Source organism: Calidris pugnax, unplaced genomic scaffold (genome assembly GCF_001431845.1).
Source record: "Calidris pugnax isolate Ruff unplaced genomic scaffold, ASM143184v1 scaffold25, whole genome shotgun sequence".
In the NCBI taxonomy this organism is placed as follows: Eukaryota; Metazoa; Chordata; class Aves; order Charadriiformes; family Scolopacidae; genus Calidris; species Calidris pugnax.
In genome coordinates, this window is record NW_015090805.1 from 10,967,791 (window position 1) to 10,992,946 (window position 25,156).

The window sequence follows — 25,156 nt, forward strand, 5'->3', positions numbered from 1 at the left end:
ATTTACATGAGGATTCAACTGATACAGTTATCTCCTCCCTTAAACTGCCTTCACTTTTATTTAGTAGCCGCATAAGCAAGTCGCTTCCAACTATGATCAATAATTAATTACCTTTGGATTCTGTCTTTCCCATCACAGGCAGCTTTGGTGACACCACCTACACAAAGACCCCACTTGGACGTTGTGTGTCACGAACCACAAACGCAACAACCGATTCCTCTGTTTTTCCAGGTAAATGAGAACTGTCTGTCTGAGGGGTTACGGACAGATCTCCCAATACCCCTGCCACCAGCACCATTTAATCTTCGTTTCCAGAAGACCCTTTCCAGGAGTAAAGAACAATTTTAATTAAAGGCACTCAATGTTTTTTTCCTCCCTGATCAGCATCTTTATAACCTTAGTTTCAAATTATTAATGGCTGAGATGTCAATACTCTAAAATTACAAAATGATAAAATTTCAGTTTGAGGCCCAGTGAGATGCTGTGGGCTCTGAGCCTGAAATAAAAATGCAAAATGTAATTGAGTCACAATATGTCTAATACATTGAGTCCCCAAACCAGTCCATCATTCCACTCCTTTGATTATTAAGTCACATTCTGTTTAGCATCACCCGTATTAAGAATTACTTTAAGAAAAAAAAAAATTTACACAGCATCAACCCAAATATATTGTAGAAGTCCTGATAGAGCTGTATTAAAACCACAGCCTTTAAGAATATGTATGATCTCGGAAAACAAAACCCTCCAGTCTAGTCAGTAAAAAATGTTTTCCATAGACATGTGTGAATCGATCTTATATCACACTCTTTTAAAAAAAGAATAAAAATGTTTCCCACAAACCTATATCAATGGACCTCACACCATCCCTCTTTCACTGTGGCACCAGAGCCCCACGTCAGCTCATTTTACTGCAGAGTGACAATCACAACCTGTTAAGTTTGTCATTCCCTGAGAATGGGAATCCCCAAACAAACTCTCACTGGCATAAAGATACGACTTTACTATAAACAGAAATAAAAGGTCCTCAATTAATAAGATACTAAACACTTGTAAGTGCACTTTAAAAGATGGCTCTAAAGAAAAAGAAATGCTCTAAAAATTATTTTCAGTACATTACACACTGTTGCTGCTGAGCTAAACATAAACATTTTGAAATGAAGTGATCTGGTAGGTTTAAAGATGACAAAATATTTCAGTCTTGAATTCGACAGTCCAGATGGTGGAGTTCAGACGTATAATGAGAATATTTCTATTGACACACTATCTAAAAATAAGGTAATACCAGTAAAATCAGAATTTTATCCTCTTTTTTAATGAGGACAGTACTAACAATTGAGTTAGCGGGGCCACGTGAAATAAGTGGGGCTATTTGCAAGAATGAAACAAAGTCCAAAGTCTATAGATCAACATGAACATCTCCAATTTAAACACACCTAAAAGCATAAACCAAACTATTTCACAGGGCTCCATTTCACCCTAATACTGCATTTCCATCATGATTTTTATCAAAGCATGATTTTGAGACCTACAATTAAGATGTCAGAGAAAGCTGTTAGAGCAATGAAGGACAATGAATTCCAGGTTCAAAGCAGAAACACACAGACAAGTCCTGAGCCAGAGAAAACGCACCTTCAGAAAATAAGGCAGTCTGCCTTCTTCCTGTAACCAGTCTGAGATCTTAAGAGTCATGAGAGTAAAGCCCAGATATTAATCTTTAAACTGGTTGCACCTGAATGACATTACAAACAGCTTTCTGAAAAATTAAGAAGTCAACAGGCATTAGCTGTATAACATTTTTATTTTACTATATTGACATTTTATGCACAAATATTTTATCAGAGTAAAAATAGAAAATAATTGTTTCATGTAAAATTACCAAAAAAAATGCAAACCACAAAAGAAATACATAATTATTAGCAGAGTATAAGTGTCTTTATTTAAAGAGTAAAAAGTATGCAAAAAACCTTCCATTTTACAAAAAATTGGGAATATTCTTTCTATGTTTTCCTTCTGGCAGCAACAGAACAACCCTTGACAATATATTCTACATCTTTTATTTTATTGAAGACATCAAGTTAGTCACAGATTTCTCCCTCCACTACAGAGAATGTGACAGTGATTTTATACTCTGAAGGATTCCTTCTTTATTAATTAGAACACAGTGGAAAAGCAGATGATCCCACAACAAAGAACCCAAAGGACTATCATACCTACTGAAAAGCTGCAAAGTAATAATCAGATTTATTTACAAAGAAAGTGTCGTATCAGAAGCTTCCCCTAGAGGGCTTATGTAACAAAAAACATTCAAGGGGATAGAGGATTGATATTACATTTCAATTTTGCTGTTAGTTTATCCTCCCACAGTCCAGTTTGACCTAGAAAGCTGGTATTTTAAGCTTCTCTTCTTTTTGTACTGTATTTTAACTAAAAAGACCCCTCATGAACTCTGCTAAATATAACTAGTGATTTGCATCAGACTTCTGTTTAGTAACAGAGCAGTGGTATATACAAAGCTGCTGCCACCCAACTATCAGCTTCATCTTATTCTTAGCAAGCAAATCTGCATCTATTTGCATACGTCACCCCAACCACTTGCCAGCTGGTGGAATCGGACTGTAACAGTAATAAATGGATTGACGGTTGACCTCTTGTGACAGATGCATTTACACACTGTGCTCACAGCTTGAGATTTTTTTTAAAAACAAAATAAACCCAACATGCTCAGTAGATGGAGCGCATTAAGAGCTCAAAAGTTAAAACAACACTAAGAGTTACTGAAAGAATCTGGGAAAAAAACCCCAAAATGATAATCGTGGTGATGATGAAAAAAGTAGGCTATAACTAACTACATGCAAGATTTCTAGTTAAGCAAAAGCTATTTGCAGATGAACATCCACCTATAAACAAAAAGCTTTGTCCTCGACGCATCCTTAAAATAAACATGAGTTTTCTCTCTATGTTCTTTGCCCTCTGCCTGCAAGTATGACCATTCCTTTTCAGGTCAAGAGCAACACTGCCCAGCACAAACACTTTGTATGCTTAGGACCTCACTGTACAAGCACTTTTGATTTAAGGTTTAAGAGTAGCTCAGTCCCTCATAGAACTAAAGGTTTTCCCTTATCCATTTGCATTTTAATTGTTCAGTGTTACCAGAGGGGGTTTTCTCTTACATAATGTTGGAAAATATGCATGGTGACATAATATTTATACTCTTTAATAACAATGTAGCAGCAAAATGGAAACTGCACCATTTTCAGCCATGAAAAGAAAAAAGTCTAATAGGCATCAGTACAGAAGATCAGAAGTTGCAACCTACTTTTTACTGCACATACAGGTTTGCATGAAGTACTCTCCATATCTCAGATTTCAGGATACATTCCAATTATTCCTATTCATCATCCAGACGTCAAATCGCACCCAGCTCTGGAGCATGCATTTGGCTTATGAAGCTTCAAAAACATCACTTGAAGTTCAGCAAGAAATTAATTTTAAATAAAAAAGACATCTTTGTATTTGAATATATGTCAGACTGTACAATAATTTGGAAATCAAATTTCAGTTCTCTGTAAAACTATTTTCAACTTGCATTTTTTTTTTCTAACCGGGGACTACTGACTGTGATTAACTTAAGTCTTCAGTTCCTAAGGTTGACTACCGTGCAGGTATAAGCACCTTGCAGAAGAGCAATAAAACCCCCCACCAAAACAAACTACTCTTTGGGCGAGGGCTATTTTTTCAAGTTTTCAAATCACCTGATGGGGGGGGTGGTAGTGGGGGAAGAAGTTTGTCTTTGTTTTTTTGCTAAGCGGCTGGCGTTAACAATGTCTTTCAAAACAGGTAAGTACTTGCCCTCATATATGCATATTATCTACATATTACAATGAAATACTCATAATTGGCTTTTCAGCTAAGCCAGATCTAAACCTGGATCTCCTTCTTCAGCACTGATCTTCAGTTCGGTCTAATCTTAGTTTCCTTTGCTTATCAAACCCAGAAGCTATTTTAAGAACCTGATGCTTTGTAACGTTTAACGTGTCTTTCGGCTCTGTTTGATTAAATGAGAATAATAAGCATGTTTAACTTTGAAAGCATCAAACACTATTTGGTAGTTCAGCAGAGAACAAAAGACTGGAAAGGACTGAGTTCAGACAACTGCCCAGCCTGCTCACTGTAGGTACTTCATTTTTGTTAAAAGCGCTGCAAAACTTGTTTCATACAGCCACGGACACGGAGCATTGACCGGTTGAACCTCTCTCACCCATTTCAGATCGCTTACCACAGAGGCCCTGACTCAAAGTTGCACAAGTTGTGGTGATCCCTTAACTTATACTGAAATATATGCTGTTAAAAGATCCAAATTTATGCGAGTCCCAGTTCTTGGTAGAAAACCATGCACTATACTGTACTGTCAAGAAACAAAAGAAGTTTCCAATTCTGATAAAGGTAAGAGCAGCAACTGCTCTGGTTATATAGGAAAGGCCTCAGGCTCCCACTTCCAGGTCCTAGTGCTTAATTATCTTTCTCTGTTTGCAGGGATGCTGTAGCTAGTGCCACTGCAGTGACTGGCTGTGCGATGCCATGGAGCTGCATCTTGGCCAGTTTCTTCTGCTCACATTCCGTGACCAACCGATTCAGCTCTGCTGCACTGTAGCCAATAAGAGTTTTCAAGTCGCAGACAAATTTGTACACAAACCTCTTGCCTTGCACCTTGCAGATCATGTCTCCATCATAGTAATACCTGTAAAAAGCAAAAAAGAAAAAAAGACTAAACTTTCAGTATCAGTAACTTCCATACAGATCAGTCATTTACTTAAGGTCAATCAGAGGCCAAAATACAAATCTTTTCTCATCATGATTCTCATATAATTTCATATACTGAAGAAAAAGGGCTGAAAGTCCTTCCTGTATCTTGATACATTAAGGAGAAACAAAACACAGTAACTATTTTATAAACTGTAGGAAGCACCAGTGCAGAAATTAAGGTCTCTGAGCGGTTTAAAATCAGCTAAGGAAGGGGTGTTTTGTCTGGTCTCACACTTGTTTTCTATACTCTTGTGCATACCTCATATGCTGGCAAAACTACATCCTTTGCCTTTATTTATGGCTAAAAGTACCTTCTGCAACTATGAATACTTTTTACGTTGTGCCACAGAAGAGAATGAGCAAAAATGCAGTAAAGGTATCATAAAGTCCATACGACCCACTGTACTCCAGAGACATAAATCTTCAAGTAAGACCAACAGAACAGAAGCTAGAATTTTACAGTTCTGCTGCTGTTCTTGTCTCACTGCAGGCATTTAACAGAACGCCTGTGACGTTTCTCATTAAAAAAACCAGGTGGCTGGGACATAACTTGGACCTGACAAGCTTGTGATAAATTTGAAAGAGAACTAAACCAAAAAACAACCGAATAAACAAACAAAAAAACCCCCCCAAATAAAACCAACAATCAAATCCCCCAAAACAAATCACACACGCCCCCCAATTTAATTCCTCAAAATCATCACCCAAATCAGCCCATCACACAAATTAGCCCAGATTTCCTGACAGGCTAAATCTCAGTCCTCTGAGTGACATGCCTGTAAAGCAAAGAATATTCTCATTCACTAGCAAATTTTTCAAATTTGTCTTCTAGCTCTAATGGAAAACTGTGCAGGAAATCAATTCTTTTTCTTCAAGTCCCACTTCCTTACTGGATAATTAAACAGATGTTGATTTTAGAAAATTTACCAAGGTGTGTGTAACAAAAGGTTGTTGTACACACACACACAAGGTGTGTGTAACAAAAAAAGCTGCTCTTGTTTTTTTCACCCTGCCCTAGTTTCTATACAGCTTGGTTTTCCTACACCTGGACAGAAAATCTAGCACATTTCCCAATAACATCAACATCATTTTCTGTATTAATCAACAATTGACACAGTAATTTCAGTACATTAGTAAACAAAACCTATTACCATTTTTCTTTTATTAAAACTTTAGCTTGACAACAGTGTTTATCATGGGAGTAGCAAGAGGCATTAAATATCCCTTCAGACATTCAAGTGTTAGAAAACATGTCAATATTGATGCAGCTGCCAAAATGACAACATTGAGAAATGTGATTTCTTAATTCTGCGACTAAAATATAAATGCAAAACTTCTCTAATAGTGATTTATGCAAATTACTGTGCAGACATCTGTTTAATATCCCAGTGATAAGAACATTATTCTGAAGTTCCTCAGCTGGCTTTGAGATCTTCTGCAGAGTTTGTTGACGAAACCCAAAAACCATTAGCACCATTTACATAATATTTATGTTCCCAGAAAGTTTTCACATATAACTTCAGTACACAAATGCAGAGATTCACAAAAACAGGTATTGCCACAATACAGGCTGGGAAGCAGCTCTACTAGAAAGGCCCTGCTTTGGGCAGGAGGTTGGACCAGAGACCTGCTGAGGCCCTTCTCACCTGAGGGATTCTATGATCCTATGAAAAAAGTAACATTCTAATTTAATTTATAAATATATATAAATAATACCAACAGGATACAGACCTCAGCAGACCAAAAGGGGATGCCTAAGGAAAAGCATGAGAGTAGAGTAAGCATATAATGATGCTCTTCCTTGCTTTCAGTGATCTGGGGCTCAGGAATGTCTAGAAGGTGCATCATCCCATATTTAATATCCTTCAAAATATTTCTTCTTCATTAATTTGTCCACTTTCTTCCAAACTCATAAAGTAATTCTGGCATCCATAATACTGTGCCTAAATAAGTTAGGCATAAATTAAAATGAAAGGGTATAGTTAAGCTGTATATCTGGTGCCTGCCAGTTTCTTCTGATGCCTCCCATTCATGTAAATGAGATAACTGAGCAGTCATTCTCTACTGACTCTGTGCCCGGGCTTCTAGACTTTGCTCTACCCCATTGAAAGTACTCATTCAGCATTATGAATATTGATGTTATTTAAATCCTCCCTAAAAGACTAAAGAAAGCCAGAACTTTACCATACAGGTATTTTTAAATAGAAGTTGACTTTTAAATTTAATGCTAGATGAGTTCAATTCCATTTAGAAAAACAGTGTATCCAAAAGTGGAAATGCTGAAAAGTAAATCTTAGATCTCAGACTTCAACCATACACCATTTCAGCAATATAATTCTTAAACTGCTTAAATAATTTGCAGTAGTAGGCAATAAATGCCTTTCTTGCAAACTAATCAAGAGAAATAGATTTATTGATACCAGAATAAGAAATTAGAAGTTCAGTCCTAATGATTTCAGCGAACTTCAATGCTCAAATGATTCCAGAGGCCAAAACAGCCAGGTAAAAAGTGTCTAAAATTCAGCTACTTGCATTCTTTGCCCTCCTCAAGCACATCACCTACAGTGATTCAATAATACAAGTCCCTTTTACCAAAGGGATTTTTGTACCAAGTACCAAATCATAATGGAATCAAGACAACCTGAGACAATTCTATTTCTTCAGATGATAAAAGTTCACTACGTTGGAATCATAACGGTTAAAACTTATCTATTAACTTCATTTTTTAATATAACATCCCTACCATAAGGATAATGAAATGGATCAATGAATATTTTAACTTACAAAAAGTTATGTTCCGTACAGAAAAAACTGTTACATACAGAAACGTAATTATGTAATTACAGGGAAGTATTGCTTTATGCCATAACAAGTGCAAGAGGAACAGGAACAAGTAAATGATCAAATATAAAAATAAGTCAATAATTCAGATTATTCATGTATTTCTCTATCTGTCCCAATAAGCAATATTAAGCTACCCAAATTAACTATAATGTCAGCGTTCAATAATCTTGAAAGGAGAAAATATATTTTCAAATGTTCAAGAAGCTACTGTATTAGCTTCTTTAAAAAAAAACAAAAAACAAATAAATACCTCGCCACTGAGATCAGTGCGATCTGATGGAAAGGAGTAGCTTCAGAAGATCAGTTTATCCCTCTACTAAAAAAGCCACAAGTCTTGCATTATGAGAGTTTAAAATAAAGTAGTCAAGTGGAAGCAAAACACTTCATATCTGATCAGCTCCTAAAGTTTCTTACCTCAAAGCCCGACTAAGCTTCTCATAGTTCATTGTGGGTTTGTTTTTGCGCTGTCCCCACTTTTGTGCAACCAGTTCAGGTTGATTCAGTTTAAACTCTCCTTCATCCCCAACCCAAGAAATACAGTCCCGAGCATCTTTGTCAGTGAGAAGTTCTAATAAAAACTGCCACAACTGGATCTGGCCATTGTTTCCTGTTGAAATAGGGATAACATGATCCATTTCAGTTAGTCTTTCTTACATTCATCTCATAGGTAGAGATTTTCAACCAACATATTAAAGCAGACCAATATAGAATATATGATAGAAGGGAAACTTGCATTTAATTTCGTCCAACTGTTCTTTTGTAAACATTTTCATGTGAAGTCATCGGTATTAACGTATAAAAAAAAGAAACTGAGGAATACAGAGGAAAAAACCAAAATAAATCAAGATTTCTCATAAATCTGTCCCTAGAACTTAAGGGAAAAAATTACATAACATTAAATGTAGTCATTTAGACACATATCTATCCATAAAATAGAACAGATTTAGCAAGAGCTGCTTATTCCTCTTCAGGCATATACACATTTATAGATGTATGTAACCAAAGTTGCTTTTTAAAAAAATAGTTTAGTCTCCAATTTTCAAGACTAATATTAGAAATACAAAAAAATGTGGTGTTTCAGCTTAAGTCAGTGTAACATCTTTCACGTCCAATCATTAAGATTTCTTTTCAAATCAAGTATTTGCAGTTAAATTTCTAAACTCTCAATGAGATACAGATAGCAGACAATGTCTAAAGGGAGAAACACAGCGTATTCTCCACTGATGTCAGCTGATAAAAATCTATAATCAAGAGTGATATCGTAATAGAGTTTTATGGAGTTTAAAACAAATAAAAATTCAAGGGAAACAGTAATTCCCAAAATTTCAAAAGTCCAGATTTAGTGTGCTGTTTCCAAAAGGTGCATTCATTTAACAAAATAGGAATTTGAAACTTGCTAAATTCTGAAGTCACCAAATTGGGCAGGGGGGCAAAACAAGCAGAGCAAGCAGTAGCCAGGCTAGGATTCTACAACATACATTTTATTTTCTCCCCTTTCTGCAAATTGAAAGAATTTAAAAGCTTGAATAAATGCTATGCAGTGGTTTGAGAGGACAGACTGTTAAGTGACAGGAAGAAAAACAATTTTATGCATCTCATTTACTGCAGGATTCAAAAGCCATGGGACCACATTAACCTAGTGCCTGCAAGAGCTAATGGACCTGCCAGGTCTGCATGTGCTTGGGATATATTTTGTAGCTAGAATCCCCTTCATACCACATGGCCTTCTACAAACCTCACATACAGAGTAATAAAGATATGTCCTACAAAACTGCAATTCAAATTAACGAGTGTTTACTGCATTTGCATTTAAGAATAACGGAGACGATACCTGTTCTGTTCCCAGGGGAACTTCGATCTTCCCCAGAGATCCTTGGAGCCCTCTGCACTTTAGCTGCCTTTGCACTGCTGTTTATTACTTTAATGGTGGTTGGGGTAGCAGGCTGCACAGATGCTGGAATAATCTGCACAGCTGTAAAACAGAGAACATTGCAGAACATCAATTATAAATTGCTGGCACAGAAACAGGCATATATTATTTATTACCTGTATTATCGTAACATCCAGGAGCTAGTTTTTTCTTTGCTAAAAAGACAAACTATATAAATCATAAAACTAAGAATAATTTAAAGACTTTTTACCAATTACAGTGGAAATTGTGGTTTTAGACTCATAGCAAAGATGTCACATTACAGATAAAGCATCAGCTTTAGTTTACTATAATGTGTATTATATGTTTCCATAACAAAACCCCCTCTTGTGTCTTTAATCTTTCTGCTGTTCCCATATGATCTACCCTAATGCACTTTTCTCTATAGTCATTGTACAACCCTCCATACATTCCATTGCTATTCAAACATCCATTAAATACTCTTCTATCGCAATGGTATAAAAGGATGCAAACACCCCACTGTAGTGGCTTTAACTAGACACAAACCCAAGATATAATACACGGTCTGTCTGTGTAACATATAAGCTGCTTGCAAGTCTTCTGAAAATTGATTAATTTTAATAATTGATGACACTGCTTCAGCTGGAAGAATAAGTTTCAAATAACTGGAAAGTTACTTTAATGTATTTTTTCTAGTATCAGTTTCTAAACAAGTCCCCTCTTCCACACTCCCTTGCAATTTTTGGAAACACTTTCTTTTGAAATTATAACATTTTAATATATCCATTCACTAATGCAATATATAACCTAAAAAACCAGAACAACTCAAGACCTCAAATATCTGATCAAGAGAGCAGAAAACCCAACAACCAAAATGAAAGTTAGAAACTTTCATAGTTAGGTCACACACCACCACCTTTCAGCCAGTAACAAAATATCGAGAAAACCAACATTTTGCTTTGAAGTTTAAAATATGCCCTCCTCCCCTCACCAAGGAAAGCTACTCTTGAGTGATTTTCTAATGCTGCACTATTAAAGTGCTGAACCAAAGTACAGTGCTGAACCTGTGTGAATTAACTGCTGGCAGAAGTACTTACGCTGATCAATAGTAACAGTTGCTATTTCTCCCGAGTGTTCTTGGCTAGCCAACACATCTGCAAATTAGAAAAAAAAAGTTTTTATTTAACCTACAAATTTCAAGCCACATGTAGATCAAAACCTTTCATATTTCATAGAGGAAAAAAGTCAAAATTGGGTATCAGTCTGCAAAAGACATGAATAGCTCATGGTGTTACGAGTAGAGACATTTAATGTTTGTCATTCAATTTTTAGAAATAAGGATGTACATGGTGAATTTCAAGGTATCTTATGCACTCTCCGTCCCCTAAAACCTTTAGCTATATCATGTAAATGAAGATGGAAATAGTTTTTAGTCTGCCAAGTTATATCCATACATGGTAAACCTGAAATGCACATATAAATTACTGTATTATGCACATACAATGCCTCACTTATCGGTTATGTTGTGTACAATCTAAGGATTTCATTGCCTATGCTTAATAATCTTCACTTCTATATGACAGAGACGTTCATTAAATAACAATCAATATTTAATTATAAAACTGTCAAATTCAGGAGATGCGCAAACTAAAAATCTTTATTAAAACAAAGGAGGAACCATCAGTCACTACTTCCTCCCTGTTAGTTATGAAGTTTGATGGCAGACAGCCAAACAGTGTTCAGTATGCAGACATGTTTCATCACAGCAGACATTCTCACTAATACCTCCTGTTATCTTGTATTGATGCCCTCATTTTTCCTGCCAATATTAAACAGGAAAAAAAAGCAACTGCTCACAAGTGAGTTCATCTTTAAAGAGAGAAAGAAAAATGAAAACAAAAAAAAAAGAGAAGAGGAAGGAGGGAAAATGTGAAATCAGTTTACAGAAAAACCTCCCATACACTTTCGAAGAAGCTCCAAGTGGCTCCAGAGGATTTCTCCCCGTGGGACGCGCTGGAAAAAGTCTTCTTGACTGAGGCTGCAGAGCTCCCTCCCGGGAATACTGAGGGCATTGAGGTCAATGTCAGTCATGCTGAACTCCTTCATCACCCACACCACCCAGTGAAGCACCTGGTCTGTCGACCACTGCACTGGGTCTGGGAAAAGAGAGATGAAAATGCAAATCACCTCATTATATACTGCAAGGTTCCTGCTCAATTATATAATAGCTTCCATACAAGTCAATACATAACACCAAGAAGCATAGTTACCATGACCAAATCTGACTGGATGGAAAGCTGACTCCTCTTAAAATGCTGACTGAGTGGCGTGGCTTAGTGGGGAGATGGAAAAGGCAAAAATTGGATCTTCTTTAGCAAAACCTTTTACATCAGAACTACACCTGACATTTCTCAAACACAGAAAACAATTATTTTTCTTTTTCCCTAGGTCTTTAGTTTCAAAAAAGAATAGTCTCTCTCGCAAAATGATGCTCTTCCTCAAATATGCTGATCAGCATGTGACTATGATGAAGGATTACATTCAAAATTCATGTTTTAGCTACTGTGGAGCAGTACTTGCAGAGTTGAGGCGTGACTGACTGAAGCTGTAGGGGTGGAACATGAAACCCTACAATGGAAGAAGGCTCAGGGGAGATGGGCAAGGGGGAAGTGCCCGTGCAGCTCAGAATGTATGATTTTCCAGGAACCTCTGCACTCCCATGACACAAAAGACATTAAACTTTCAAAGTCATATGCCTCTTTTTTTTTTGCTTCAAACATTCTGCATCAAATCCCTGATTATCAACAGACATAGGATGATGAAAGCTGTTTTGAAATGCTTGCCAGCGAGAGCAACAAAAAGGCATGAAAAATCCATTGCTTTACTTATCAAAAATATGTTCAAAATATTGTCAAGCTACATGTCCTGCAAAGACCTGTGACTTCACTGGAATTCTTAAACGCTTCCAAGTATTCCACTTGCCAAATATATTCCAGTTTCACAGGTCTGCTTAGATACTGCAGCTTCATGTGCTGAATATGCCTTGACAGTACATTTCTGGAAGTCACAACAAGCAACTCAACTGGATAATCTCCTGAGTGTGATGTAGGTATAAAACCCACAGTTTCAGCTCAATCCTAAACAGGCATTCAGAGATACATTCTCTAACCTAACATTAAATTAGCAGCCTGCTACGTAACAACATTAATTCAAAAGAAATGATGTAGCAGAATAGTTATATTCACTATGTTGAAGCCAAGTACAGCTTTCCATGCAAAATCTGACTTTCCACCATAGTCAGCATCCCACGATCTATGAACAATTTGTTTCAGTGTCTTTAGAGGCAACCCCCACCAAGTACTGAGTATAGTTCAAATTCAGACACCCATGAAAAAGAGCTTTATCACTAACATACATATTTTTAAGGTGGGGAGGAAGAAGAAAACTGTTTTCTACAAACTACAATGATAGAAATGTTCTGGAGCAAAACCCACTATTTTAATAAAACTATTACAAGCATTGTTTCTACTTCTCTTTAGCTGTTTCTTATGCAGAGGTATTTGTATTTTACTTACCCATGCCAGAGCACTTTAATTATATAACCAAAATTAGTTATAATTTATGAAAAAAAAGCCAACCCCCAAAATGACCAAAATAACCAGCCTCCACCCCAACATACATACACACACACACACACAGAGTCATGTGTTATTACCATAGGGTATTCCAAGGCGCTCCTGCTCCTTTCGGTAGCCCTCCAGTGCTGCAGCCCATCGTGTCACCTGTTCAGAGGTCTCATCTGAAATTGTTGTAATATGTTTTGTTCCATCCAAGGTTATCACTTGAGCTTCCTCAACAAGATGAGCTTCAGCCTCTGCATGATGAGCATCTGGATCAATCACTACCTCCACAGTCTCCACAGGCTTCACAATTTCAAGGATGTTTAACTTAGGCTCTATCCCTAGATAGAGAAAGAACAAACGAAAAACTTAAAAGATAGCAATGCAAATATGACAAAAACCCATTGTTTTAAAGATTTCTGATTAATAGGTGTTAGCATACTTGGAAAAGAAGCACGACACAAAAGCATCGTGAAATTTCCGCAAGTGTCTGAATGTAGACATACGACATATTATATGGTATATACTTTACTAAGGATAATACAAAGCTGTCCCTTTTTCCTCCCCTGGTATTACAGTTTCCTGTTCTATTTAGCCGATCCATTTCACACATCCTGAACAGGATGTTCAGCGTGCGGGCATAAAGAACAAGTATTTTGGTCTGTAAGAAATATACTGAGCCACAGGAAAAAAGCAAACTCCAAAAAACCAAAACAAAAAACATCCACCTTTTCCCCTCAACCAAGAGACACTTCTTTCAGGCTTCACAGTATTTCTCTGCTCTATCTGGGGTCTACATGCAAGAGTTAACATTTTCTTTTAGTGCCCTACAAGAGGCAGCATGTTCAACAATGAGTCCAAAGAAAACTAGAAAGTTTTTTATGTTTTAAGCTTAATCAGCTATTCATGGTTTGGTTTTACGTCTGTCATTTAAGATATTAGACCACAGAGATGGAAGACATGTCTGTATCTATTCTACAGCAATAAAGAATACATTCAGTAATGCTACTAACGCTTTCTATCATCACCTCTGTCGTCTTCTGAGATGGTGCTTTCTCCAACTGGTGCCTCACCGAATTTCTGACATTGTATAGAGAATTTTTCTTTTATTATAATATGCTAAACAGAAAAAAACACCTTTCCATTTTTGGTGACGTATTTCCATTACAATAACAACAACCAACCACACTTCTTTAACAGATTTTTATCAAACATATGTTTGATAAAACATATTAAAATGTTTTTTATTTTTTAATAAAAAAATAATAAAAAAAAAAAATGTGTAAAAATCCATTTTAACATGACTTGAAAAACCTTGACTAAGTTTAGGCAGTTGAAAGTAGGATTCACAGAACATCACATGGCCAGAATAACTTCAGTATCTTGTGCCCTACGGTATTATTTGTGTCTCTCTCATCTAACCTATAGTAAAGCTCAGTGTGAGATGGTAGGTTCTGTAGGTGATGGTCTTCAAAGCTAAACCCACTACCTATTAACAGTTTATAAGGGAAACCAAATGGAGTATTTGCCTGTAGTACAAGTAAGAACAAACCAAGTATTTTTCAGACAAGTATTCCTCTAGACTTAGAAATAATTCAGCTTGATAAAAATATTAGAAAAGGAACACCATGAAGACTGTAAGTACAACATACAGCACTATCAAATTAAGGAAGTGAAAATAGATGGAGACAATCAGAAAGTGGTTGATTAGATGAAGCAGCAAACACAAAGAAAAGCCAAATGAGAACCTTACTTCGTAGAGTATGTGTTTTATCTAGGCCATCTAAGATTAACATTTGCTGTACAGGCTTGTTTTAAAGTCAGATGTGTAAGGGAAAGCACCAAGAGTTAAGATTCTTTTTTTGATCTTCAGAAAAGAAAGTAAAGAAAAAACCTTCTAGAGAAGAACAGTTCACTATTGCTCAACAAAATAATTCTGTCAAATAACTACTTATGAAAAGAACTGTGAATATACTGCTTTATCTATAATGCAAACATGGAGATCAAAGTGATGAATCTCTGTAGAAGAATCAGCTTATAAGTAAAAATGTTGTGAAGTAAAAGTCTGCTACCTAACCTGCTGCAATGTTAGATCAACATTAATCCACTGGGTTTGTCTGCATTTGTTCTCACATCTCTCCCCTCACCTACTGCATAAGAAAACAGATGTCCAGCCTTCCTTGTGCAGCACATAATTTGTGGAACACAATGTCACACAGCCCAGAAGTCTAAACTGGTACAGAAAGTAAAAAAAATTCAAGGACATTAGCTATCAAGACACATCCAGATGTTGCCAGTACAAGCCCCTTCACTGCTAATTGTGGGAAGCTAGAGTATATACTGGGGTTAAGACTGACCTACCTGGGTTTTTTCATTAAAATGTACAGTATTAACCACAGGCAGAGACAGGACATTAGTCAAACTGCAACTTTAATCTAAATCAGCATGTTTCATTACACTTATGAATCATTCCTTTATATACTGAAAATAATAAAAGCTAGTTATTGCAAAAAAACAGTTTAGAAACCACAGTCAAATGACTTACTACAGACTTGGATAACTACGTACTTAAAACAGCACTCAGACTTCATCTACCTAAATCTAAAGAACCTTTTGTGCTTAGCCACCACTCAGTCCCAAAATCTGTGTAAGGATCTATAGTACAGCTACATACACATCCTCAGAAGTTCTCAAAGCAGCTAGACACTAACTTCTTATATCAGCCAAGTGTCTAAAAAGTAGGTGGAACAGCATCTGTTTAAGAAAATGTTAATCTTGCAGGTGTGCCTTGCGTGCATGTAACAGACAGAACTGAGCTCAACACAAACAGCAGCTACAGACACTTTCATTCACAAACATGGCCTTGACTCATTTGTTGTGTATGTGGTATATGAAGGACTTGAACAGCAGGTTATCTGGACTATCTGTTTGTATACTTAGCAAACAAGAAACAGAAAGCAAAACTACATTGTCCCCCACCATAATACAGGTCTCTCTCCTATCACTCAAACCAACGGCTGTCAGAGATTGCTGCTCTCATTCGATCCCTTTCAACCTACTGTCTGTCTCCCACAGCTAATCTGAAAAAAGTGGGGCAAGTACTTCCATTAAACCGTGCTTCTGCTCTGGTGATTAAGGAAGTAGAAAAAGAAATAAAACATTCCTTCAGGTGACAGACCGACAGCCAGATCTTTCACTCCTGAAGTTTTGCAAAGTAAGATTTCAACCTATGCCATACGGCCCAGCAAGTACTGGAATTTACAAACAGAAATGTTTATATTCCCTCCACGCTACTTTTCTTATTTAGGAAAAAAAAATAATAATTAAATATTACGTAAGTAACTAAAGGTAGGATCAGAATCAATTTTATCATATTACCATATCTCAAGAAAAAAACCCCCACATATAAACAGCTTAAGGATGACAATGTTAATTTGATACTATCTACAGTCAGAGTGAAGAAAGCCTTGATCAGATATAACTTGTGTCTGGATTAAGAAAAAAAAAAGACCAAAATATTTGCTATTGAGGTCTTCCAAATTAAAGCTTTTTTTTCAAATTCTTTGATGCACAATGCAATGCAGTTACTCAGATCTCCACAGGCTTGCAAGAGGTTTAGTTCGGAGCAATACAGAACAAGGCTGCACTTAAAATAGCCATTCACACAATGGCAGGAAAATCATATACATTTCCATTCTTCAAACCAGGAGAAAGGAGTTAAGGCAAGGTGGAGCAACAGAATGGTATTTCTAGTAAAAAGAATAAACAGGACTGATACTTTATCTGCTGTAACTTATATTTAGATACCTTTGTATAAAACGCTATAAAAAAACTACAGTGGACTATGTTTAAGTTGGTGTTTATTCCTTTGAATTTACAGGTGGCTTATCAAAATTTGATAGAACACAAACTGACATAACAGCTTGTCTCTTAAAAAATAAGAGAGCCTAAAACCATCACAAGGATTAGCATGACTGATTACCGCTAGCTGACTTCTATATATTACACAAGTTGGGGAAAAATAAAAAGAAACAAACCAAGAATCTTCCAATACCTCATCCATAGAGGAAAAATATGAAGATGGCGTAAGAAGCTGGGGTTTTTTTCTGGCTTAAACAGTCACTGCAGTCAGAATAACAAGTCTGTTTCCCTGTTAGTCATCTGAAGAGCTTCCTTTTATTATTCATATCCACACTATTTGGTTCCTGATATTCTGTCCTGCCATACTTTACTTGCCTTCAACAGACAGATTTCTTAGAAGTTGCTTAAGTGTCAAATAACACGACCCACAAAACAACACTGAGGATCATTCCAAAGTTATATCAAAGTACCCGTTTGAGAGAGCGAGCGCACGCAAGCTCCTTGTGCTATATGATCATGCACCTCAGTTTTACATTAGAGAAGAAAAAAAAACCAAAAACAAAGAACACAGGAATAAAATGGAAGATAATAGTGAAGATACTTATCACCTGCATCCTTTTGAAACTGGAAGTCTGAGCACTGCATACTACAAGTTACTGGGCATGAATGAAAAGCAGTTATTCTAGTTCCCTGAAGGGTATTTCTATTCTATTTTTAAAAACAGAAAGGTAGTTCAATCCCCATTGTATATATGGGGAACTAAGGATTCAACCTGGTAGTCACCTGACACTCAGCATTAAATGCAAATCGTCACTATTACTTCATACTGTTAATACAGAACAGAAAGGCTTTTTTCTGTCTAGTCTACACTGAATCCACAAGAAAATAAAATGTGCTCCCCTAATTTTTCTAATCTGCCTTGCTGACATAACTCAGATAATCAAAGATACCCTACTCTAGTAGGAACTCACTGCCACTGTTTACTTTAAAATTTACTTTAAAATATGGCAACAAACATCTGTAGCTGTTTCCAGAGCCCAACATGAATGTTGTCTTCAGTGAGTGGTGGCAGTCCTTCCACTCAGACATATGAAGGGGTCAAAAGAGAAGAACAGGACAAAAAGTAAAACAATAAAGCTACTAATTCCTGCATCAACAAATCTCTACCCACCTGGTTAATGTTTCTCTGTCACAATGGTTTACTCCAAATTCTCATCCAAAGAAAACAGACAACAGACAGTAATCCCAGCCTTTCATACCAATTTTCAGTTAGCTACATACAGTCTCACAATCTAATTGTTCATCAAGCACACAAACTCACTTGCCTCAAAAGATGAAACTGTCACCTACCCGGACAAAAATCTTTTGCTTGCCCAGACAATTGGACTGGTATGAGTAATTAATCACCCTAAATGAGAGCCTCATATTGTAATTGTCACTATTTGATCCAGTCTTGTTCGGTTTGGGTTTTAGAAATTGATACGAAGTTACTATAAAAAACATTTTGAATAGATTAGTCCATGACATTTGGTTTAATTACTACTACCTATAATCACAGTACACAAGGAAAGAGACATTCTGAAGCTATGTAACCATTTAGTGATTTTCTCAATTTTACAGTTACAAATAGCAGGGCATTGGGCTTGCTCACAAGTGCTCTTACAATATTAATTTGTCTGTGCAACAGACAAACATAACTGCTTACCTTGCCGAGATATTACTTGCACACTGAGTTGCACTGTTCCATCTGTTTTCACTCCTTGATCAAAAAGGCTTCGATCTGGGTCCAGCTTGATAAAAGCAAAAAAATTTAACAACATGTATCACATTTTTATCAGACAATATCACACTTATAAGAAAATTTTATTCTACTTTAAACTTCAGAAGTACTTAGTGTCTGCAGCAAATTTTCTGAAAAAGCGTACAAACATTTTCAGTACTATGTAGATACAGTACATGACAGAAAGAACTTCATCAGAATTCGAAACCCGCCACGCTGTTCTGTTTATGTTAGTTTCACTTACAGGGACATTTTTTAACCTAAAAAAGCAATGCAATACCTGGAAGTACCTTCACTTTGTGAAAAGTATCTACAGTTCCTTTTCTCGGTTTTTAACGCATAGAAAAAATATTGGTTTTAAAATATTATCCCTGTTGTTTCTGGAAAAGCCACAGATGTTCGATTACGACTAGAAGTAAATCATCGAGCTAAACACAACATGACACAGTTATACTGTCTAACATGTGGCAATGCTTGTAGAAATAGCATAGGGGGGAAACTTCCTTGACTAATGTTTTGCTATCTATGCATCTGAATAGTATAAAAACCTTCTTACTTTATTCAGATTCAAACCAAGATTAGACTCACAGACGTTCAGGCAGTAACAAATACTGTGGGCTACCTCAAGGGAAGATAGTGTTCTCGTTGCCTCATTCTTCTTTCACTTGCAAGGTGGTGGCCTTTTTTGCTCTCTTACCCTCAATCCCAGGAACCCCAAAAGTATTTTGTGTACATAGCGTGTACATATTAAATAGTCTGATGATAATGAACCTGACATAAAATTAAACTCTTAATTACAATTAATATACCAAATGAAGCATGAATTCCACCAACAAGGGAAGAAAAGGACAAAGTATGTAAAAGGGTTCTCCATTAAGCGGTTAGATCTTTCATAACATTTCAATTTACCTGGATATCTTGCAGGCATATTTCATGTGCATCCAAGGAACACTGCAGTCTGGGTTCCAGCAACTTCTTAAGATTTCCAATTGGTTCATTGATGTCAATAGCTTGACTCACAAATTCTGCTGTGGTGTAGGTTTGCTCAACAATGCTTAAAAACCAAATTAATACAACAAATCGTTACCTACATGTTAATACAGCTTATGCAATACAGCAGGTATAGAAAAGCTTAAAAACAACTTAGAAGTAAGCTACATAAAAGGTAACACTGACTCTAAAATCTAAATACTGTGCAGGGAAACTCTTGAGTAGAGAGTGAATTTAGTCCCACTGATTTTACAATTGTGTAATTCTTCTTTTACCCCATTGCAGTTAAAAAGTTAGGCTAGGTTTTCAAGAGATTAAGTCATGATTAGTATGTTATACATTATTATTAACTTGCATGTAGAGTAGACTAATTATATTTGCCTTGCCTAGACTGTATTTAAAAGATAAAAATATATTTAAAATATATTTATGTATATAGCATATGTATATATATTTTTTACATATATTTAAAAGATAAAAACAAACACAGAAACTTAGCAGTTAGGGAACAAACAAGGAAAAAATATTGACTCTCATGCAGACTAATTGCCCATGTCTTTTAACCAGTCAGCACAAGGCTAAGCTTAAGGCATACAAGAGACAACCAGAAGAAACTACAGCAACATGGAGCCCTGTAGGAAACGTTAGTCACATTCTGTGGTTGCCCTGCACTAAAATGATGACAGTATTGGTGTAGGCTTTCAGAAGCATTGATGTTAGGAGACTTGCATCTTAACAACAACCTTAGACAGCTGGTCTCTCTACATTTACACAGAATGAAATCAGAAAGTGTACAGAGACAGTCGGTTCGTAAAGTAGTGAAAATATACAAGGAGCTCAGAGTAAGAAGAAACTAATAAGCAGTTTTGAATCAGTTCTCCAAAACAGGTTCTTAAAGAGCAGGTCACCTATCAGCCTCAGCTATTTCTATCCAACACATTATCTGCCTCTTCGTGCTTTTAAAAAGTTGTAAAAATTAGGAGGGAAACATTATGAACAAAATAAATCAGACTGAGGTAATTATGTCAAAGGATACTGGACTTTGGTATCTACAGTTTCAATGATCCTAATAACAATATAATCAATAGACACAGAACATCATTTCTGGCCTGTTAAAAACAAATGACCCTGTGTAACAGTAAAGCAATGGTCTGGAGACACTGCGAGGTTCATCTCAATTACAGAAGGACACGCTGAAGCTGAAAGGTTTGCAGCACGTACATGTAGACATAATCCTACGTACACGAAAGCAGGGGAAGAGAACTACTAAGACTGTAGCAAGAGATAAAGAAAATGGTTTGGGATTTAAACAATTAAGATTGAAAAATACGATAGCACTATATTAGTTTCCTATAGTGGCTACAGTTCCACTTCAAGAAAACCACTGTTTAATTAGATACGAAGCAGGAAAACTGAAGAGAGCACAAGCAAAATTAAGAACTTCATATCCAGCAAGAAAGTTGAAAAACTGGAAACAATCAACAGCAGGATTACGGAGATCGTACTGAGCCAGTTACTTCTGCCAGTTCAAAGTTGGCTCTTTCGTCTAGCTGGAAAACACTTCCACTTATTTCATCTCTGAAATCCATCTCATGGCCATCTCTGAAGCATTACACAGTACCCAATAATAAATCTGAATAACGAAATTTTGTGTGTGCAGTCACAAATCTGAAACCAATTAAAGAAAATAAATAAATAAATTGCAACCTAAGCACCCCAAAAAGCAAAGACAGTACATACCTTTCTTCAGTGCACTCCTGTTTCTCAGTTCCATCAATTTCTATTTCTATCAGCTCCTCTGCCTCTCTCTTAGTCATGGCTAAATTTTTTTAAGAACAGAGCTATGAATAGAAAAGAATTTTTTTTGGTAAGTCACAGACAAACAAAACTGGATGAAGGGTTGACATGTTTTAAATCTAATACCAGGATAGCTTTCTAAAGACAAGAATTCACCTTAAAAATAAAGCCCAAAGCTAATACAGATTTAACAAAACATATGACAATACCTGGTCCTCAAACAAACACTCCAGGGGCTAATCCAGGACTGTAAATCGACATTAGCACAGAGCCCAAAGCCTGATTTTCTTGGAGGCATCCAAATTTACTGGATGTTTTTGTTATGGGCCAGCTACAGTTTTTAGTGGCTCGTTGCAAAGAACTTCTGAAAATTCTTTGAAAGTTAAGTGTATTTTGCCATCCAGATTCAGCTACCTACTACCTTCCTAGCAAGGCTGAAAGATGCTGCTTATAAATTTAAGCAGCTTTTTACATAAAATGCTGTAAGGGGAGGCTAGAGAGAAGATTCATGATTTCCTCACAGGTAAATAAACTCAACCATGAAGTGTTTATTGACTGTCCCATCCTCCACCCATCCCTCTCATGGACAACCACCTGATGACAGGTACGTAGCAAATGCATCATGCTAAGTCCCAAATTAATGCAGTATGTTAGCAATTAAAAGGAAAACTATTCTTTGATGATATTCTCATTGACACTGCAGATTTTCATACCCTGTAGAACACTGGAGTCTATTGGAACATAAGGAGGGAAGAACGAATTACAGCATTTGGGTCTGTAAAGACATAGTTTGTGTAATACTGTCATGTTTCACTGACTGTCCCATTCATCATTAGCATGAAATACATACGATAGAGAACTGGGCCAAATTAACAGTTTACAATAAATAACACCACTAACTTATAAAAAAAAAGAGTAGGAAGTAGGAGTATAGAGGAGAAAATCACATTAGAAAAAGCAAAACAAGGTGCTACTTAAATATCTACAACATAACAGATTAGCAAGGTTTCTATCCTGGAATCATTCTTTCCCAGGAAATAGTCTATCCCAAAACCAACTGTTAATAAGTGAATTTCTTACAGACAGGGAACTTACTAAACTTTAAAACTTCTCAAACAGAATTTTAATCAAGTGGTAACAGTTTTTACAGGAAAGGTTAGAAGAACTTCAAACTGCTCATCTTATTATATCCTTCAAAAATTATTATGTAAAATCGTTTTTTAAGAAATCAAGTGCTGCATCTGATGTCAATCTATAAGAATCTCCCAGGGTTAGACAGGAAGTAACAGCACCTCATCAGATACACCTCATATCTTTGCTGCCAGAAGCAAAACCAGAATGTGTTCTGCTCACAGATTTGGCTCCATGAAAACCCCCTAACTGCCAGAGTAGGGTTGGCTGAACTGAAAAGGTAGCATCCACTGAACAGAATCCGAGGAGTGCAATCTCCGTATCACTTAATCTTGTATATCATCTTCACAATAAAGGGGGAAGAATGAAACACCACTTCTGAAGAATACAGACGAGCTTAATTAAATATCTGAAAAAAATGACACCTGCGTGGTTAGGTGATCTGGTTAACTGTTAAGAAGATTTTTCAAAATTAAGGTTTGACTAAAGTCTCCTAGTGAAAAATCCCAAAGCAGCTAACTGGTACCCTAAAAAAGGGGGGAAATCTTTCCTGTATTAGGAATCAGATTTTAAATCCCTAAAAAACAAGAATAAGTTAACATTTTTTTGTGAGGGAGTTTACCAGTAAGGTCACAAAAGGGGTTAGGCTAGGATTTCTGTTCCTTGATGCATTTATAAGTTATTTATTGAGAAAACTCTGCAGACATGCTGAAATAACTCACCATCTTGAATGATTTCTGGCAGAAAATATTCAATATTGGTAAATGCAAAGTGATGCACAGTGAGCAAATATTATACCAGTATAGTAATGGTATAGAATTAGGTCCCTATGGATTGGACTCCAAATTGGCAATTGAATGAGTAACTGTTCACTCACTCTTTAAAGGTGGTTTCTGGTTGCATCTCACAGGCTCTACTACATTTCTGATTACCCAGGGGAGGTAGGAGAAGGGAGCACAGGCACAGACAGCAGGCAGAGAAAGAGGAAGAAAGATAGTTCCATTGAACACAGATGCAAGGGAGATGACAGGTGGAAAGAGGAGGAATAATATTATGGAAACATGTGAAGTCACTAACAGTTCAGAGAAACCTAATGGGGAAAATTATTTTGTCTTTCCTATGCAAAATAGAGAGACTCCTGATGATATACATCTCACACCAAGTCTAGAGAAATTTCTTGCTACAGGAGGATGCAGAGATTGAAAGTGTACATAGGTTCAGACAGGACTAAGCTTCCTGAGCCTTCCCTGAAGGCTACTGAGAATCACAAGAACTCAGCCTGGTTGGCAAGGAGGGTCAAGGTGGTAGGAATACCACAGCAGCAGCATTTGTTTGGAGGAACATAAAAAATTGTGCTTGATTTGGAAGTTACAGCCTCCTCATCTCTGTTTTTATTTTTCCTTTAACCTAAAAAGCCCTGAGACTTATCTGTTACCCAAGAAAGAATCTGACCACATTGCCCAACACAGAGCTCGACCAAACTAGGAGAAAGCACCTGTTAACAAAGCCTTTTTTCCCCTGCACAACAGCCCAGTGCTAACTCCAATACCTTTTACAGTTTGGCATTTGCAGTCAGGGGAGAAACCTCATTGTTCTGTTACGATCTATATATTCTTTTCCCTGATACACAAGGAATTAAGCAAGTAACAAGCCCATCACGACAGGGACACAAACTCTACTGGCAGAATTAACATTTGTTACCCTACCAGGCAATTGTGAAATGGGGGCAACAACTGGCACCCCTGTGCATTATCAACTGATACAGATGCCAAATGACTGGAGGTATTTGTGCTCCTGAGAAACTCCAGTGTTCACAGAGCATTTGGTATTATCCATCCCTGTTAGTGCTTAAATTGGTAAATACCAACACAAACCAGGTAACAAAGCAGACAACCCATCCTTTAAGAATCAGCTTTCACAAGTTATCAGCCAGTTGGGATTTAAGACAAAGACAGTGGGTCTCTAAGCACGGTGGAGTCACACCAGATTTCAACCGCTTTCCTTCCTTATCAATAGTTAGAAGTTAGGGGGGGGGAAAACGAAGTGGGAGAAGTGGTCGTGCAGCACGCACCTGGCCAAACACCAGGAGGAAACTACATAAGACTCCATGCACCCTCGGACGTTTCCACCCAAAATAAGGTTTTTTACGAGCAGAGTAGTAAGTTTTTATGCCCCGGAGAGGACTCGGAGACTTCGGTCGGGGCTGCCTGACTCTCCCCCAGCCGCGACGGCGGCAGGACTTCGCCCTCCTCCCGCCGCCGGCCCACCAGCTCCGCCGCGCTGCCCCCGGGGCCCTTCCCCGCTCCCCGCCATCTCCATTTCCCGCTCCCGGGACCTGAACCCGGAGGCTCCGAGGCTACTCGGGAGACGGGCCGCCCCAGCCCGCCCCTCCGTCCGCGGGGCCGCCGCCGCCGTCACGGGCCCTCCCGCCGGCGGGCG

General features: G+C 37.2%; 1 protein-coding gene across 2 annotated transcripts; it reads right to left on the minus strand.

Annotated features, from left to right (window-relative positions):
* Positions 1 to 1,910: 1,910 nt before the first annotated feature.
* Positions 1,911 to 25,071, minus strand: GABPA (GA binding protein transcription factor alpha subunit). 2 transcript variants are annotated; one of them, XM_014938197.1, is made up of 10 exons: positions 25,053 to 25,071; positions 21,530 to 21,630; positions 19,709 to 19,853; positions 18,725 to 18,809; positions 13,254 to 13,499; positions 11,500 to 11,694; positions 10,636 to 10,692; positions 9,479 to 9,619; positions 8,062 to 8,254; positions 1,911 to 4,738 (listed from the first exon to the last, which is right to left on the minus strand). In XM_014938197.1, exons 2-10 carry the CDS (start codon positions 21,604 to 21,606, stop codon positions 4,510 to 4,512), a joined length of 1,368 nt encoding a protein of 455 aa, XP_014793683.1. In that variant the 5' UTR covers positions 21,607 to 21,630; positions 25,053 to 25,071; the 3' UTR covers positions 1,911 to 4,509. The 2 variants fall into 2 exon arrangements, with proteins under 2 accessions (XP_014793683.1, XP_014793682.1); XM_014938196.1 differs by lacking the exon at positions 25,053 to 25,071 and adding an exon at positions 24,789 to 25,009.
* Between the last annotated feature and the right edge of the window lie 85 nt (positions 25,072 to 25,156).